General features: G+C 49.3%; 1 protein-coding gene across 4 annotated transcripts in view; it reads left to right on the top strand.

Annotated features, from left to right (window-relative positions):
• Positions 1-18771, top strand: part of LOC144110467 (endoplasmic reticulum metallopeptidase 1-like) — a 78252-nt gene that overhangs the window by 14142 nt on the left and 45339 nt on the right. For 2 of the 4 annotated variants that reach the window (XM_077643376.1, XM_077643377.1), the window contains exon 1: positions 10822-11531. The exons of 1 other annotated variant lie outside the window; for it this stretch is intronic. In XM_077643376.1, the coding sequence (XP_077499502.1) occupies positions 10904-11531 (628 nt within the window). In that variant the 5' untranslated portion in view covers positions 10822-10903. Of the gene's footprint in view, positions 1-10811; positions 11532-18771 lie in introns of those variants that run through there. One more of the 4 variants, XM_077643375.1, reaches the window with a different exon arrangement.

Below are 18771 nucleotides of genomic sequence, written 5' to 3'. Positions count from 1 at the left end.
GATGCGCGAGACCTGCCCGCTGAACCGCCTTTTGGACTAACTCGACGTCACGCTGACGCCGCCTTGATCGCTGCCCCCCTTACATTGTTTATTTATTACATATCGCCCGTGGGGCATCATTGCACGTGGGTTACGCGCACAAGGCGCCATATGCACAGACTGAACAAAGGAAAGGACAAAAATAACAGTATACACAGTGAAAACACTGGGGAGAACGTGGCGGGTAGAACACTGACCACCCAAACGAGAAATCCTCGAATAAATAAATCAACACACGAGTGCTTACCCGTCGGCCTACGTCTGCCTATGTGGCTAATTTAATGAAACAAGTTTTCAACGCACGCGTATTCACGACTGCATTGGACATTCGTTTTACACGGCTGTTCTTTTTCTTTGGAGGCAGAGCGATTGAGATGAAGTCGGTCGATAGCTAGCTGCAGAGTCGACTCGATGCGACATTTACGAATGTTCAGGTCAGGGCCACCCGGTGCACTTCTCGAGTACAGTGCCAAGCAGGAGTCACGCGCTGTGTACCGCTGACGTTTGTCTCGTGGAAATAAACATGAGGGTGCGTTGCCCAAACCTTTGCGCTGCCAGCTAACACGTCTTAGCTGTGTTTTGATGTACTACACCGCTGACAATGCTATCCAGAAAGAATCGCTGTTCTAGCTCGAAAAGCCTATTTTCGAAAACTGGGTAAAGTCTTAGGTGCAACACCTTGTATAACAGCGCAAGCGCACACTGGGGGGGGGGGGGGGGGGGGGGGGGGGCTACTTTTTCCTGTAGGCCATTCCCAGCACGTAGGTAAAAGTTGGAAACGCGGCGAAAGGTGTTTCGAGTCGTGTTTTGAGGCCTCTGTTGTATGTCAAGGAACTCGGCGACTCAGCCTGCACACCGGGTGTGTTTCCGCAGACAACGTGCTGTCCTTAACTTGTTCGGTAGACGTGTGCCATGCATATCTTGCGTGCAGCTGAGGATGGTTGTCCGTCCTGGGAGTGCGTAAACTTCATCCCCTCTTCCGCCCTCTGGCAGAGTCGTCTCGCCGCTCGTGTCGCTGGGATCGGAGCAGAGCTCGGCGTCGCAGATGGCGGGGGAGCACTTTCTGCTCCACCCTGCGGAGGAGTGGCCAACCGCGCAGGTCCTTCGTCTTGCAGCCCGCATGGGGTCGAGCGAAAAGGAAGACTCTTCGGCTAGCTCGATTCCATTGAAAACATTCGGAACAAATCAAACAGTTTATTCACGTTTTGGCTGAGGAACGCCGGAGTGGTTATCGAATGTAATGGCCCCAATTACTTAAGCTACAGCGGCGAGGGTAATAGCGTTTCCGAAATTGTAAAAAGCGATGCGGCTATTACCAACGGCCGGCTACGAATATCTGATTGCTATCAGGTGCCTATCGGCATTAGTTAAAAAGGTGGCAATGCAGTAGTGGCTAGTTGGGTGATGGTGGGTTGCATATTGAAGTTAAAAAGTTAACTATTAGAATTTAGGCAATCGATTTACTAGTTGACATGATTCGCCTGTCTTTTGACGTCCGCCAACACCGGTATTACTATGACGCAGAAAGCTTCTCTTCAGCTCAAAAACTCTGCTTTAAAAAAATCGTGGCCAGCTTCCCTGAGACATCTGGTGCGCACGCACCTCGTAGCGAGGTTAGCAACTTGGCGTGGGAGGAATGCTTTGTCCCGCATCCTAGCGCCAAGTCCCAGCAGGACAAACACGCATGCGCCTTCGCTATTACCCTCCTCTCCTGCGTAAGATGATATGGAAAGGAGAAGAACTCGCTGCCCGAGGGCAGAGCCAAGGCCGCTGGGGGGAGAGATCAAAGTGCGGCGTCCAACTTGTCGTGGGTGGGCGACGTGAGGACGGTTGGAAGGATCGAGGAAATGTAAGAATAAATAAGCGGAGGCCGAGAGAGGCCGGGTTACCCCCGCAGATGTTTTTCGCGGCTGCGGCCGACGCGACCTTCAAGGTACGCTTAGCCGCCGACCACGGACTGCGCTGCAGAGTGCGCGTCGGCCCCGCCCCGTCCGGCTTCGTTGGTGCCAGTTTGGACGCAGCCGGGTCTGCTCGCCGAGGTCGTGTGACGCCGGCGGAAGGAAGGAAGGCTTGGCGGGGATTAAAGCGACCCATGCCGAGCCAAGAACAGCGGCGGGAAGTGGCTTGGAGTAACTGATATCACCGAGATGAAGTGCTTCCTTCCCCCATCGAGATTGAACTAAGCTCGCGGTGTATAGATTTGGCTGAACAGTTTAAATGTCTAGGAGCAGTTTTTTCTTCCGACATGACTTGGGATCACCATGTGGACCATATAGCAACGAAGCTGGCTCTACTAACTGGGGTCATATGTTATTCCAAGAATAATAAAGCTACTCCTCTATAATTCCCTTTTCTACTCCTATTTAAACTACTGCCACTTAGTGCGGGGTACAGCCACGGATAGCTGTCTTCAACGTATCTATATTCTACAGAAAAAGTATTTACAATGTCCCCTGGGACTCTGCAAGCGCAGATCTCTTTTTTAGAAATTGGTGTGGTAAAAATTCACAACTTGTATAAATATCGTCTAAGTATCCGGTTTAAACTTGAAACACGTAGGCATGTAAACTACATACGTAACCTTGCTGAATTACATGCCCGAGAAACCAGCTACACGACAAGGTATGCGGAGACATGGGTGGTGCCTACTCCTCGAATAAATTCAGGTAGAAAACGCCTGCAATTCACTCTTCCTTCTCTGTTAAATACGTACGCATATAGTAATTTTGACCTCTTTAGTTCTTCAAAGAAATCTTTGCGTGCTATGTACGTTGACATGTAGAATATGTTTATTCTTTTTCTTTGCTATCTATCTGTGTTTATCGAGTGTGAATGTCTATTCAATATCGTATAATGCTGGTTCATTTTATTTCGTAGTTTCATTATTGTATACCTGTTAATACGTTAACCAACTGCCTTTGTTTTATTAGCCTTGCTGTCAAGCCGCTGCCAAGCTAAAGGGGGCTGCGGCTTTGTCAAGCTGTATCTTACAGCTTTTTCTGCGCCTCCGCTGTCTACCTTTTCAAGGCAGAAATAAATTTGATTTGAAGATTGTCTCCGCTTGGCTGACTATGGCGGTGGGGCCTGCAAGAACAACAGCTCATCTGTTCAACGAGGAAGTGAAGTCAGACAGCAGAAGGAAAACCTAGCCATGCTCGACATGAAGTCAATGGGGACGTGGGATCGCGAGGTACTATATGCTAGGATGTGGTGGCCACCCCTGGCTCAGGACAGGGATGATTAGAGTTCATTGGGATCTGCTTTTGTCCGCATGGCGCGTGAGCATGTTTTTTTGACGGTTGGCTAGGTTCGTGCTATTGTCGTATTTGTCCATAGTAACCAAGCGCGTCGCCGGGCGTGTCAGCCAGTAGGGATCGTGAGTCGGCAATCTTTGCGCTGGGAACATGGCCACACTGGTCCGGGCCTTGCGTCCTCCAGCTGCCGGCCCAAGTTTCAGTCCCGACGTACTTGGGCAAGGTGTACTGGTTGGCTTTGGCATACTCAAATACGCAGCGCTGGCAGACGACGGACGAAGAGAAGACTTGACGTTTAATTCAGCTCTCCCTTCCCCAGTCCAAGGCACGAGTCTTGGCTGCCTTTTCTTGTTCGCGCTCTGTCTCCCACAGACTTTACGGCACTGTTCCTTCCGAAGCTGACCGTAGGTCGTCTGTCCTCCGCATTACGCGTCCATCCAATGCCCAATCCAAGAAGGCGGCTGGCTAAACACGGGGCTGTGCGGAACAGACAGCCTCGCTGCGAGATTCCTGGAAGGAGTTGAGCGGAGTTGCGCCATGCCCGCGAGCAGGAGGAGGGGCGTCTTGCGCGGTCTGCACGCGCCGCTTTCCCCTCGAACCGGACCCGCTTCCTTCTTGGGAGAGGACGCGCTGTCGGGATTATCCGAGCCGATAAGCATATCCTTCTCTCTACGCCCCCTCCCATCTTGTGCTGCACAACCTCCAACGGGAGCGTTTCATTAAGCCTTGGCGTTAGCTTGCAACGTTATCTTACCGTTGCAGGTTCAGGTACAGACATGTTTTGTAACTCACTGTTGCTCACTAACCGGTCACGCACGACGTAGAGTAGCAGCAGTGGCTACGCATAACCACGTGAGCGGGTGGAAAGAAAGGGTTGCTTGGATTTGAAATAATGCCGATACGTCTCGGCGCGGTCGCCTGGGGTGCGCCTTGCATACAGTTTTATCTCGTCAGTTGGCGCCGCAAGAGATTGAGGTGAAGGTAGGGCGACGACTGCCTCCGGCTCTTTGAGCCTCCCTTAACACAGAACGAGGCCACGTCTTGTTGGTCCAGTTTCTCTTGGACTGGCTGTGCACGATTCTGGAGCGACGGCTGAGTGGGAAGGAGTGCTGTTGGACTTCTCTGTACGTGCGTGCTGCTCCCTCCGCTGAGCGAAAGGACGCGCCAAAAGATCCCTCAGCCACTCACCACAGGTGTGCGAAGCCCTCGTTCGCACACCTGTGGTGCTTCTGCCTGACGGCGATACTGTCTGTTGAGGGGAAATTTTCTCCAAGGTAAGACAGGCAGACTCATTCTGTTCGCGCAGCTGATCTGCGGGAATCGAACCCGCTGTCGTCGCACCAGGGGTCAACGACCCACCGCGTCGGCGACCACGTGCTGGGCGGGCCAATATGACATTTGGCCGTCAATCGATACTCTGCGGGGCCGGCCAAGGGAGAAGAGAACGCCTTTCGGCAGACTCCGCGCACCCTGCCTCGCCGCGCGCGCGAATTTGGACGTTGTCGACAAGCCTTGTGTTCGCGACGCGGCGTAATGCATAGATGCAGCTGAGAAAGGAAAGAACGTCAGATGGAGCAGCTGCCATTTATTTGCTCGCCTTGCGCAGCTGCTTGCGGTAAGAAAGAGGCGAAGACAATCAAAGAGACGACCAGCTGTGTTCCCCGTCAGGCAGTTGTAACCCGCCAACAGGGAAACGCCGGCACCGCAGGCTTTTGAGCCCCCTCTGCAGAGCTGAGGAATAATCCGACAGGCGGACTTCTCTACCGCTGCGTGGTGGTGATTTAATGGCGCGAGGGTGGCCACAAGGTCGACATTGCACCTCGCTTCGGCCGAGGCAAGATCGAACCTCCCGCATACGATGCTGATTCAGACATCGTCGCCGTTATCGCTGAAAAATTGCGCGATTCTTGTGGGCGTGGCACAGAATTTTAAGCAAGATAAAAAGTGAGAACACAACACCTCCCTTGTAAGAAATTCCCTCGTGTACGAACATGTTTTCGCCACTGCTTGATACTCGCAGGTATTGTGTGCGGCGACTGCGTATGTCGGAAAAACCTGGCTGCATCGTTCGCCGCACTCCTTCCTTTTTAACAGTGAGCAGCCCCGCAACGAAAGCACACGTATATGTTTGATTGAAGTTTCACGCTTGGGCCCAGCGCTGCTGCTCTTCCTGTCAAACACCCCGTGCACTGCTGAAGCTGTCTTCTTCTTTGTGTTGGAAGGGCCGACCACTGCGTTAATCCCGTACACAACTCCCGCTGGCTGACATTCGCGCCCGATGGAAATATTTTACTGCGATAGGATTGGAAGCCTCGTCGGGAAGCAACCTGGCGTCGGTCACAAAATTCGCCGCGTGAATTTGGACTTCCGGGTCGTTCGTGTAGGCATTGCTTGCAGACGTGCGTTTTTGGCCTTTATTTACTCGATACTAACGCTGTTGGGCGCTGCCCCGAACTGCAGCAACTTCAGAGCAACGGGATTCAACACGTTCCGAGTGCCGCCAAGTAGTCAGTCGCCAAGAAGTAGCAGTAGTACGCCGTTGCGATCCGCTGGCAGAAGGGCTCCATGGACAGCTCTACTCGGCTTTGCTTCGAGCATCTTTCTTGTTAGCGGTAAGAATTGTGTTGTTTGAGGCTATTTATTAATAAAATAACAATGGAAGGAAAAGATGTTGCTAGCCGCGGCATCTGCCACCGAAACCTGAAGCATCTGAGCTGCGGCTAGCGTGAGAAAAAGGAGAGGTGGAGCGAGGGTAAGAAAGGGTATACGGGCATATGGGGCGATAGGTTAGGCAGTTTGGTTAAGTAATCGGCTCTATTTCCTTGAGGAGCACCACGTTCTCGCTCGGACAACTCCGGCTGCTATGTGCCGCAGCTGCTCTCGCATGACGACGGCAGCAGCGCGCAGTCGTATACACTTACAAATATATATCTGTATCCCCCCCCCCCCCCCCCCCCCCCCCCCGCCACTACAGGGTGGTAAGATGTTAAGGACTGAACGATTTATTCTTCAGGCATTTGTGCTCTTGAGGTCGATCGCGAGAATGGCGCGAGGGGCCCGATTCCTACTTCATGGTGTGTTTTCGAGGTTCATAATGCCTCCCTTCACAATTGCTAGGCAGCGGTATTGTGGTAAAAAAGTCCAAGAACTTATCGTCATACAGAATCATCGCTGAGGTGGCCATTGGCGATTTCAAGAAGTGCAAGATGCTGCAAGGAAGGCACAGGCTGGTCAAGTGGCCGTTGGGTCCATAAGATTAAGAGCAATAATTATGCTGTAAAACCGCTAGTTTTAGAAGGCCAAGGAAGGCATTGTGTTCACAGGCATTCCAGGCTTTTTGTTATCACCGATGTGTTAGGAATGGTTTACTTATAGTCTATTAATATACAAAGTATGCCCCAGTGGTAACGCCAAAACAAAAACTGGATGGTAATGCCTTTTGTTGAACATTATGCAAGACACTAGGTAACGGAACCACAATAAGATCCGAACGAGTGATTTCGTCGTCGCAACTGAGTTCTGACAGCAAAGTGAATTTAGCGGCCGGCTCGGTTGTATTTCGATGGAGGCGAAATTCTAGAGGCCCGTGTACTGTGCGATGTCAGTGCACGTTAAAGAACCCCAGGTGGTCGAAATTTCCGGAGCCCTTCACTACGGCGTCCCTCACAGCCTGAGTCGCTTTGGGACATTGAAACCCCACAAAACCAACAACCTTAATTCACCCACTCCCTTCTGTAATGCCCTGGACTCTGAGGGCTAATAAATATTGTTTTGAAAGGGTAAAAGCATTTTCATAGTAAAAATAAAATACCCTTTTATTGCCGCATTCAGAAAACTCTTCTTACGTAAATGAGATTTAGGCCTCGGCGCTGACAGAATTTTATTTAGTTTATTCCTTTTATTTTTGAACCGTTTAAAAGAGCGTATTTTTCGAAAGGTATTTGCGAAACGCCATTTGAGTGACAGGGGTCTTTTTAACGTCTATTGCTACCGGCTTTGAGCTGGAAACGCTGCTATGCTGACGCCAAAAGGACATTTGTACGATGTGTTTTGCGTTAACATGTCTGCAGTGAAGAAGTTCCTTGCCCGCTTTGCCAGGCTCACATCAGCATGCATTGAGTTCATGATCTCGCAGCAGGGTACGACTTTAAATGTCACCGAAGTAGCGCAGCCTGTTAACAGCAGGGTGCTTCAATTTGCTTGAGCTTGAGCACTTCCTTGTGTATTCTCTTTTCGTAAGTCCCGTAATACATTTTCCTTGTCGCGTTCCTATTTGCTACGGTACCTTGACGTGCTTTGTCAGCAGCGGCGGATAAAGCCTCCGTGGCATTAATCTGGAATCCGTTCCCGCTCCCGAACTAAAGCATACCAGTTACGAAACTGCTTGCGTTTAAGCAAATAAACAACGAAAGGGAACAGCTATTCTGACTGCCTGGTGTGCCACAATGACAGCACTTGTGCCAAGGTCGCCCTCAGAGAAACCCGCGGGGACTGCAAGTTTCACAACATGCGTGCCCAACAATTCCGGACAAAGGAGTTTTGAGCGGGAAGCCGGTTATGAATGCCATTTTTTCATATAACGTAAGGTATCACTGTAACAATCAATATATCCGCAGATCACCCGATAGCAGTCTTGCATTTTTTTTTCTATTAACGTTTCTGCTATCGTCAAAATCCTTCCCCATTGGTTTTCTATGGCATTCTTAACTGTTCATTGCGGTCTATGGAAACACTTTAGAAGAAAGATTGCTACATATCAGAAGAATAATGCACCATTACCTTCAATGTTTCCTTAACAGCATTGTACAATTTTCAAAAATTTTGTACGAGAATGTTGGACATGCGCCCCACAAATGGGCGCAGAGGCACTGAGATCGGTGTATTCTACACTCTGTCCACTGGCAGTAGAATTAGCTCGCACAGACGCTCCAAGGTTGCGTAGTGCTGCAGCAAATGTCCTTGGGTTATGCGAGAGCTCGCAGGAGGTGTCTGCAGTGGCAGGTGTCCGAAAATTCGGGTGCCGCGTAATGACGATTCGAAACCGATCGGAACCGACTTCCATGTTGGTCTATCTTCGTAGTCGCTACGATGCGTTTTTATACTTTTATATTCGGGCGTAAAATAGCTTGCCACCTGTGTCTGTTGTTCGGCTCTTTTCTCGAACACATGCTGGCCACAGCGGTCCAGAGAGCAGCGACTAGCGAGCAATTTCGCTCCGGATACAGCGTTAGGAGGATGTTGGACAAGCAACCGTAGTCGCGAAGTGCACCGAAATTCTTCGTTTTTACGCCATATTGTCAGTTCCACCTCAGCAATGACGACTGAAGCGAAAGAAGAGACGCCAGCGCCGCTTCAGGCGTACGAGTTCATAACAGCACATGTTACAGGAGGAGGAGGTGAACTTTATCGAAGAAGAGGTGTTGATCCCCCCGGCGGGCTCCTCTTCTAGGCCAGGTGGCCGACCAACGACGTCGTGACTCGGAATTGAACCTCTCGGTCCGAGCTGAGCAACGCGGCCTACGGGTCTGGACTGCTCTGAATGGGAGCCATTTGGAGTGAAGAAGAGCTGTGTCCATCATTCGGAGCTGCCGCCAACTGACTTGCTGTGTTTTACTACTCGGAGATGTATGTGGGAGTATTTGTCGGTATACTTCTTGAATTGACGTGTGTCAGATGTCTTTGTAGGATGTCACTCGCTCCTTGGCCGAACTCAGCTCGGGGTAGTACCTCCCGGGCGCTGTCCCGGTTAACTGCGAATCCTCGGGCAAATTGTTGCGCCGCCTCATGTACAGGATGGTCCGAATGGGTGGGGACCCAGGTCAATGCGATCTGGCGGGTACTGGAGTTTTTTTGCAGGATTTTGATGGCTGCAGAGTGGGCCCTTCCTTTGGCAAAATTTCGAATTGCGCTTTTAGAGTCGCTGATGATGTATCGGGTGATGGAGATAATGGCTAAAGCTGTGGCAGCTTCTTCGGTCTCCTCCGGGAATTTTGTTTTATCGATTGTCGACGGAGAACCGCGGTGCTCGACGACTGCCAGGAAAAAGGCGCCTCACATTCTGCCGCGACCACGTGCGCCGTGTCTCTGTGAGCTGGAAATCTTTCTTCTGTCCTTATCGTCTCATAACCTGGATGCATGTTATTGGGCAGAGGACGGACTATTAAGTCTGGTGATTTGCAAGGTGTGTGTACCGACTCCTTCACATTGTATTCCTGTTTGTTTTGGGATTTCGGTACCTTATAGTCTTTCGTATGGGTTACAAACCGTCTAGTTTTTCATTCGACATATGGCGGGGGAGGCTGAGTGCAATTTTGTAGGAATGTCTAATTGGAGAATCCAGTTCGTCTCTTTCTCTGACTGTAAGGGTGACGTATGGTGTAGAGTAGACTCTGCAAAGAACGAAGGCCTAGGCTGTATTAGTTCCCTGGTCTCGGCCTCTTTACTCCTCCTCGCCTGTTCGCGATGCGTCTGATGAGGAGGGAGCTTTGGTTGACGGTGTTCTTCAGTTCATACAATGAGTGTGTCGTTTCCTTGATTTTAGTGTATCAGCTTCCCGGGATTCTTAGTGTTTCCACTTCTCGAATGGCCGCTACTGCGCCGTAGAACGCTCTTTGTGCGCGCACGATATCGCCCTATCTATGGGCCACCAAGGGGGGTATCGGCAAGATACAAGATACGCTACAACAAGCGGCAGATGTAGCTGTGGAGGAAGCACAAGCCGCCGTGTTCACGTGTTCCCCAGCACCCGCCGCGGTGGCTCAGTGGTTAGGCGCTCGGCTACTGATCCGGAGTTCCCGGGTTGGAACCCGACGGCGGCAGCTGAGTTTCGATGGAGGCGAAACGCAAAGGCGCCCGTGTGCTGTGCTATGTCAGTGCACGTTAAAGATCGATTTTTTTTTGGGGGGGGGGGGGGAGGAAATGGCGCAGGATCTGTCTCACATATCGGCGGACACCTGAACCGCGCCGTAAGGGAAGGGGTAAAGAAGGGACGAAGAGAAGAAAGAGGTGCCGTAGTGGAGGGCTCCGGAATAATTTCGACCACATGCACTGATACCGCGCAGCACACGGGCGCCTTAGCATTTCGCCTCCATCGAACCGCGGCCGCCACGGTCGGGTTCGAACTCGTGTACTCTGATCGGTAGCCGAGCGTCCTAACCACAGAGCCACCGCGGCCGGCCGTTAAAGACCCCAGGAGGTCGAAATTATTCCGGAGCCCTCCACTACGGCACCTTTCTTCCTTTCTTTTTCCACTTTATCCCTTCCCTCACGGCGTGGTTCAGGTGTCGCCGATATGTGAGACAAATACTGCGCCATTTCCTTTCCCCAAAACCCAATCTTCAATTTCAATTTTTGAAAGCATATGTTAAACATTCGCGAAAGAACTGCTTTGAAAATCGCGCGCGCCACCGTTATGTAGTGGGAGCAATCTGTGCCTGCTCCAATCACTGCTACGGAATGGTATCACGTGGCCTAAAGTGACAGCCACGTGACGGCGCTGACATCGCCTCCACGCGGAGAGCGGGCCAAACGCGCTCTCTCTCACAGAGCACGCGGAAGGCGGGTCACGTGCTGAGCGTTGGCTTCGGCTCGGGCGGAGAAGAGAACGTGACATGGCGTGCGACGCGAGGGACGGCTCGCTGCGGTACCGTCAGAAAGGCACCAACGGCGTGCACCAGGCTCCCTGGAACGGCGTTCTGCAAGACGGGAGCAACTACGTGGTCTCCCAAGCCAACGGCGCGCTCCGGTCGCTGCAGACTCGACGCCAACAGCGGTTGCTGGGTCAGACATTCTACGCATGCTTGCTAGCTTTCTACATCGGAACGGCTCTGCTCGTGAGCCGCCAGCAAAACTCCCTTCCGGACGCGGTGTCGTCGGACGGCGGCGCTGACGATGGACGCGTGTTCGTGGGCGCCAGGGCCAGGCAACGGCTCGCCCAGCTCGTGGCGATCGGCCAGCGGACGGTGGGCAGTCGCGAGAACGAAGTGCTCGCCGTGGACTACCTCTTGCGTGAGCTCGAACAGCTGAGGACTCGGGCGCGGCCCGCGCACCGGCTCGAGTTTGTCGTGCAGAGGCCGAACGGCTCTTTCTTCCTCGAATTTATCGACGGCTTCACGTCCAGCTACCGCGGCATCCAGAACGTGGTCGCGCGCCTGGCGCCCAAGGACGCGCCACCGGCGGCTCATCAGAAGCATTCCTTGCTCGTCAACTGTCACTTCGACACGGCGCCCGGCAGTCCAGGTAGGGCGCCTTGGTTCGTTGCCATCTGTCTCGCGCGGCTCTGACAAGCGGGCGCGCGCGCACCATCCCTTGATTGGCTGGCCAAAAGAAAACACCCAAGTGGCTCGCTCGCTGAGCATGCTTCTCTCGCGAGAATCGCGTTGTGCCTCGATTTCCTACGCCGTCAAACACTTGACGATTGCGGCGCCGCTCCGCAGTCGGCCTGGATGGGAAGCGATCGGCGGAGCCCTTTTGAAGCTGTTCGCAGCGGCCGCAGTTTCGTTTTTTTTGCACCGGTTCAGCAGCTGTCTACCGAGGAGTCGGGCGCGTCTGCTAGCGGCGCGACGACCACGCCCCCTCGTTCGAGAACAGCTGCTCGCGGCGTTTCGGGCGATCGTCGTCGCGGGGCTGGCCTGGCGGCGTGTTCGCGGGCGCAGTGTGCGTGTCGACTCCGCTACGAAGGTCGTGTCTCAAACACGGCGCATGTGTCCGCGTTGAAACGACGTCGTTGCGCTCGTCGGCCAAATTGCGCGGCCTTCACGCGCGCGCCCGCAGCACTGACGTAACCTTGCGGGGTTGAACGCGTCAACCGCGACGCGCCTTTTTCCGGGCTGTCGTCGTTTCGCGGTGTGTGTTCGTGCTTTGCGGGGCAGCCGCATGCGCTTGGCAGTTTCCAGACTGCGGCCGTGACTGGAATGCGCTGACTTTTGCTAAGGCAGTGGAGATTCTTTCCTCAACTGTTTCTAAACAATTTATTCTACGAAACGTGCTGTGCATGCTTGTGCAAATGCTATATTGCAAAAAAAATGTCATATGCAAGGAAAAGGCTTCTGCATTATGGCAGCGTGCAGTGAAGGAAACACAGAGCAGCGTTCTCGATGATCAGCTGAGGGAGGAAATGGGGGCTCTTTTGAAAGTCAACGTCCACTGGGGATAGGATACCGCATCCTCAGGTGTTGCTGATTTCGCCAGTTAAATGCCTTTGTCAGCTCCAATTTTTTAGCACCAATTTTCACCTATTCCAAACGGAGACGTCAACCGGTTCTTTTCAGTAAGGACGAGTAGAAGTCAACTGGTGCGGAGATGTTTCAATCCAACTTCCTCGTTGATAAATGTGTATTTTGCTGCCGGCCGACAAACGTCGACAGAGCCAGATAATTTTTACTGATCCCACTTTCAGAGACCAGTTTAATCGACAGCGAGGTAACGGCCCTTCTCCCGACTGGTGCTTACAGGAAACGCGGCGTAGATGAAAGGCAGCCGTTTGTGTGACGTGCGTTATAAGGGGTGAATTGGTGTTATGGGCTGTTTTACGGGGGAGCGTGCCGAGCTCTGTCAGGTTCAGTGAATGCTGCCCTGTCACCCCCCAAAAAGGTTTAGCGTCCCCTGAGTCGGCAGATGATCAGACCCCTTCCTTTCGGAGGAGGCCTGAAGTGTGTACACGTGCGGCGTCCCCACGGGCTTCCACCGAGGCGATGGATGTCTCATCCGTCCTGCACGGGCGGCACAGCTCACTTGGCCGCCAAAACAACGGAAGGACCCGAATTACGGGTCCCCTAAATCAGAAACCTAGGCTCCTGCTTCTTCCATCCAAAAAAAAAAAAAAAACACACAAAGTGACGTTCCTAATACAGTGAAACTGCCGTGGATTTTTCAGTAGCTACTGTGACATAAAAGATCTTTTACACACTCCTTCCCCTGTGGCTTTATGCCTTCAAGAAACGAACCTAGGTCATAAACACAAGAATTTTTTAAGTAAATACAGGCTTTCATTGTGACAGAGAGCAAACTAGCAGGCTCTCTGGAGGTGTTCCTATTGTAATTCAAGGCGGTGTTGCAACCAGCGAAATCAAACTTAAAACAAACTATGCAGCTGTTGCAGTGACTGTCCTACACTTCAAAACAATTACGCAGATATTGTTCTTTTTGGTGATTTCAATTTTCCCACTATTGACTGGCGTAACTACACCTCCATGACAAATTCTTCAGAAGCAAAAAATTTTGTCGATGTCTGTCTTAACTTCAACCTTACTCAGCTAATATTAGAGCCAACGCACATTGCGCAGAATTCCGCCAACACTCTAGATCTGATATTAACCAACAGCCCTGATAGCGCAACAAGTATTACATACCTAAGGGAAATAAGTGATCATAAAGTCATTCATGCTACCTTCAGTTTTACACCCATGCTTCGTCAAGTTTCCAGGAAAACAATTCGTCTTTATGAAAGAGGTGATTTTCAAGCAATAAATGAAGAACTAACTGCTTTTTTTACAACTTATGAAACCGATTTCCACACAAAGTCTCTTAACGAAAATTGGACGATTTTCAGGGACAAAGTTCACGAACTAACAAACAAGTACATTCCGGTAGCTAGTTTCCGTGCTAACCAGCAAAAACCGTGGTTTACTACGGCCCTGAAACGCCTGGAAAACAAGAAAAAGCGTCACTATCGGGCAGCAAAGCGGAACCCAAGCCAAGCATCATGGGAAAAGTACTACACTGCCGAAGCTGATTACCTTGCTGCTATCCGCAACGCAAAACACACCTTTTTCCACTCTGACTTGCCAAAAATGCTAATACACAACCCTAAAAAATTCTGGCACGTAGTAAACCCGAAGGATACACGTACAATTGTTCTTACTAACGATATGGGTCAAACCATCAGCGATTGTGAATGTGCTGTCATTTTCAATAGAGCCTTTTCAACTGTTTTTGCGAAAGAGTGTGATTTACCTGCTAACGCCTTCATAAGTTCCTTCACAGCGTCAACCATGGATCCAGTTTCTTTCTTCGCAGATGGTATATCATCTCGTATCGAAAACATCAAGCTAACGTCATCAGCCGGGATCGATGAAATTAACTCGAAATTTCTGAAAAATACTAAGCACATTTCCGCGGCCTACTTATCACTATTGTACTCTGTCTCTCTCTTCAGGTAACATACCGCATGACTGGAAAGTGGGAAAGGTCGTCCCAATCTTCAAGTCCGGTAACAAAAACTCGCCCTTAAATTATCGACCCATTTTTCTAACAAGCATTCCTTGTAAAATCATGGAGCATGTAATTTATTCTCAAGTCATGAACTTTCTCGATTCCAACAATTTCTTTCATTCATCACAACATGGCTTCCGTAAAAACCTTTCCTGTGAGACACAACTGGCTACATTTGTTCATGACTTACATGCTAACCTTGACTGCAACCAACAGATTGATGCTATTTTTTTAGATTACGCAAAAGCCTTTGACAAAGTACCACACCAGAGATTACTACTTAAGCTCTCTTACCTAAATATTCACCCTAGCATTCTAAACTGGATCAAGGAATTTTTAACAAATCGAACCCAATTAGTCATAGTTAATAACGAATTTTCTGATTACATTCCAGTAACCTCAGGCGTCCCCCAAGGATCAGTGCTCGGACCGTTATTATTCTTAATATACATTAATGACTTGCCCCTTCACGTATCATGTCACATTCGTATGTTCGCAGATGATTGCGTCATTTATCGTACTATTAATAACTCTTCCCACCAAGAAGCCCTCCAGACTGACCTAACTAACGTTCAGAAATGGAGCGACCTGTGGATGATGACACTTAACCCTCAGAAATGCAAGATTGTATCCTTCACCCGTCGCACTAAACCATTTATTTTTTCGTACAATATAGCTCAAATCCCAATAGAAGCAGTTAACTCATTTAAGTACTTAGGAGTCACGCTATCTCATGATTTATCTTGGCGCACACATATTTCTAATGTAATATCATCCGCGAATAAAACACTAGGCTTTTTAAAACGCCACTTACGTCACGCTCCCCAACAAGTTAAACTCCTGGCTTACCAATCGCTAATCAGACCGAAACTAGAATATGCATCTCCCATATGGAATCCACATCAAATATACCTCATAAATGCCCTCGAATCCGTCCAGAACCGTGCCACTAGATTCATCCACAATACCTATTCATACCAAGTCAGCGTGTCGTCTTTAAAAGCAGAATCCGCCTTATCAACCCTTGTTATTCGTCGCCGCATTGCCAGCCTAAACCTGTTTCATAAGTTCTTTTACAGCACCCACGGTTACGCAGGCTATATCACATCACCAGCTCGCATATCGCATCGCACTGGTCACATTCTTCAAGTTGCCCGGCCTCGGACCCATACGACCACGTTCGCTGCCTCCTTCTTCCCCCGAGCAGCATTAGATTGGAACGGCCTTTCCCACAGCATCGCCGCTATCACCTGCCCATCCAACTTTTCCAAAGCACTAACAGATCATATTGTATGTTGAACCCACATGGCAACCATTGTACTTATTTTTTTTTGTATAATCCACCCCTTATGTAATACCCCCACGGGGGTCCTTAAGGTAATAAACTGAACTGAACTGAACTGAACAATGTGTTCTATCGGTAGAAGTACTTTTGAGAAGTTTTAACAAAATATGGATTTCAGGGAAAATACCTCAAGCCTGGAAAAAGGCCGTTATTGTACCATTCTTGAAGCCGGGAAAACCACCAACCTCCCCTAGCAGTTACAGACCCATAGCCGTTACTAGCTCTCTCGCTAAATCGTTTGAAAATGTTGTGAACATTATGTTGATGTTCGTCCTTAGATCTCGTGAACTTCTAGTTATCCACCAGTGTGGATTTAAGAAATCCTGTTCAACAACTGACCATCTCATCTGCCTTGAAAATACAGTCAGAGAAGCATTCATACATAGCCAACACTGAACTCTACCTAACAGTATTCTTTGATATGGAAAAGGCTTATGATACCACCTGGAGGTTTGGGATCCTCCGAAACCTAGCAGGCCTAGGTATCTGTGGAAGGATGCTGAACTGCCTAAAAGATTTTCTTTCTGACCGTTCATTCCATGTACGCTTAGATTCCACCCTTTCCAAAAAATTCGTGCAGGAGAACGGGGTACCGTGGGTGTGCATTTTAAGTACTACCCTCATTGTCGTAAAAATAAATTCCATAGCTAATATAAGTCCAAAGTCAATTATGTTTCCTTTGTACGTCGATGACCTCCAAATAGCATGCACATCCTCCAGCCTATCAACCTGTGAGCGACAGATACAACTTACATTAAACAGACTTTCGATTTGGGCAGACAGAAATGGGTTTAAGTTCTCAACACAAAAAACAGTTGTTCTTTTTTCACTCAGAAAAGGTTCGCAGAAATTGCACTTCCAGTTAAACAAGAACATAAATTTTTAGGCATAACGTTTGACAAGAAACTCACATTCCTGCCACACATAAACATCATCCAAAAGAAAGCCTCCCAACCCCTGAATATATACTAAAAGTACAATCACAAAAGTGCTGGGGATCTGATAGAACATGTCTTTTACAAATCTATAGGTCTGTATTACACTCTACCCTAGACAATGAATGCGTTGTGTATAGGTCCGTGAGGCCATCATATCTGAAACAACTGGGCCCAGTGCATAACCTTGGTTTCGTCTTCCAACTGGCGCGTACAGAACATCGCCCATAAATAGTCTCTATGTCGAAATCAATGAACCCTCCCTTACAGACAGAACTATGCTCACGTGCACCTATGTCCTGAAAATCCGTTCCTTGCCGAAACACCTCTGTTATTCCATAGTTACAGACTGCACCTCCAGAACACAGTTCAACAACAAACCCTAGTCAGTTAGACCTCTGCTTCGAGGATTGTTGCCAACATTTAGGAACACTGGATACCCTTCCTGATGTCGCCTCAATTAGGCACAACCCACTGCCCCCATGGTACAGCCTTCCCATTGTGTGTGACTTCACGTTAACAAACATCACACGAGCACATATTACATGAATACCGGGCACTACAAGAAAAATATGCGAAGTACACACTGATGGCTCAAAAACAGCAGATTATGTCGGAAGTGCGGTAGTTTAAGGAAACTGGCAAAAGATAATAAGGCTGTCAAACTGTGCATCCATTTTTACTGCACAATGTTATGCGGTCTTTGTAGCTGTAAAGAGAGTAATAAATAACAGTATGGAAAACAATGTAATTTACACAGATTCACTTACCCTGCTAACGGCATTACATTCCGGAAATGCAATGCATCCCTTAGTAGGAAACATAATACATCACATAGAAAAAGTCACAACTCAGGGACGTATCATAAAATTCTGCTGGGTGCCGAGCCATGTTGGAATAGATGATAATGAAAGAGCTCACAAATGTGCTTGCAGGCGTGAGATTGAGAAAGCCAGTGTGCCCCACAAAGTCTGCATGAAATTAATACACAGCAATCTGAAGGCTAAATGGCAGATAATGAAATAAACAACAGGCTGCATTTTGTAAAGCCTGTCCTCAGCGAATGGAAGACCTGTACACACCAGGAACGTTTTACAGAAGTAATTTTGTCGTCTCCGCATAGGACGTACACGCACACCTGACACATAATTTCTTACTAAAACAACCAATCAAGACAAGCCTCTTTGTGAAAGATGTGGAGACGAGCACACACTACACCATATTTTACTATCATGCTCAAAACTCGAAAAACTAAGTATTTTAGTCAATTTTACAATCAATGCATTCCATTTCACCCTGCGCTGCTCTTAAGTGATCATGCAATTGTTGATATGTCTTGTGTTTTTAACTTTTTAAGAGGAGCTGGTTTTCTAGACAAATTATGAATTTCTCACTTGTCTTTGATACACCTCAGCCACTTTCTCATCCCTGAGAAGAAGGCTGAGGTGTCTATTTTATTGGTTGCGAGCCTGCACATCGTTGCCCCGTCAAGGATGGTTGCTGAGGTTACCCAACCTCCTTTAAAGCTTTTAATACTAGCCATTTATAAATTTTCTTTTTGCTCTCAGTACTAGGTACAAGGAGAGAGAGAGAGAGAGAAAACTTTTATTTCTTTCCAAGAGGTTCGCGGGGATGAAGACTTCCTGGTCGTCTTGCTTGGGTGCTGGCGACTTGAGTCTTCAAGCAAGAGTGGGCCCTCAGTCCAGGGCTCCACTGAGTTGTGCCGCTTCAGTTGCGTGCTTTACCAAGGCCCTCTGGACCTCAAGCTCGCTGCTGAAGAGACAGCTCTCCCATTGCTCCGCACTCGGTGTTTGTTGATTGTGGAATGCTATGTTTCTCTTGCATTCCCAGGTGATGTGATAGAGTGTGGGCGTACTGCCGCACCAGGGGCAGTCTGGTCTGAATTGCGTTGGTGATATCTTGTTGTATGTGTGTAGGTTAGGGAAGGTGTTCGTCTGTAGCCTACGCCATCCTACAGCCTCTTCCC

This window comes from Amblyomma americanum, chromosome 11 (genome assembly GCF_052857255.1).
Source record: "Amblyomma americanum isolate KBUSLIRL-KWMA chromosome 11, ASM5285725v1, whole genome shotgun sequence".
In the NCBI taxonomy this organism is placed as follows: Eukaryota; Metazoa; Arthropoda; class Arachnida; order Ixodida; family Ixodidae; genus Amblyomma; species Amblyomma americanum.
The sequence above is the reverse complement of the archived record's forward strand: the minus strand, read 5'-3'. Positions and strand labels throughout refer to the sequence as shown.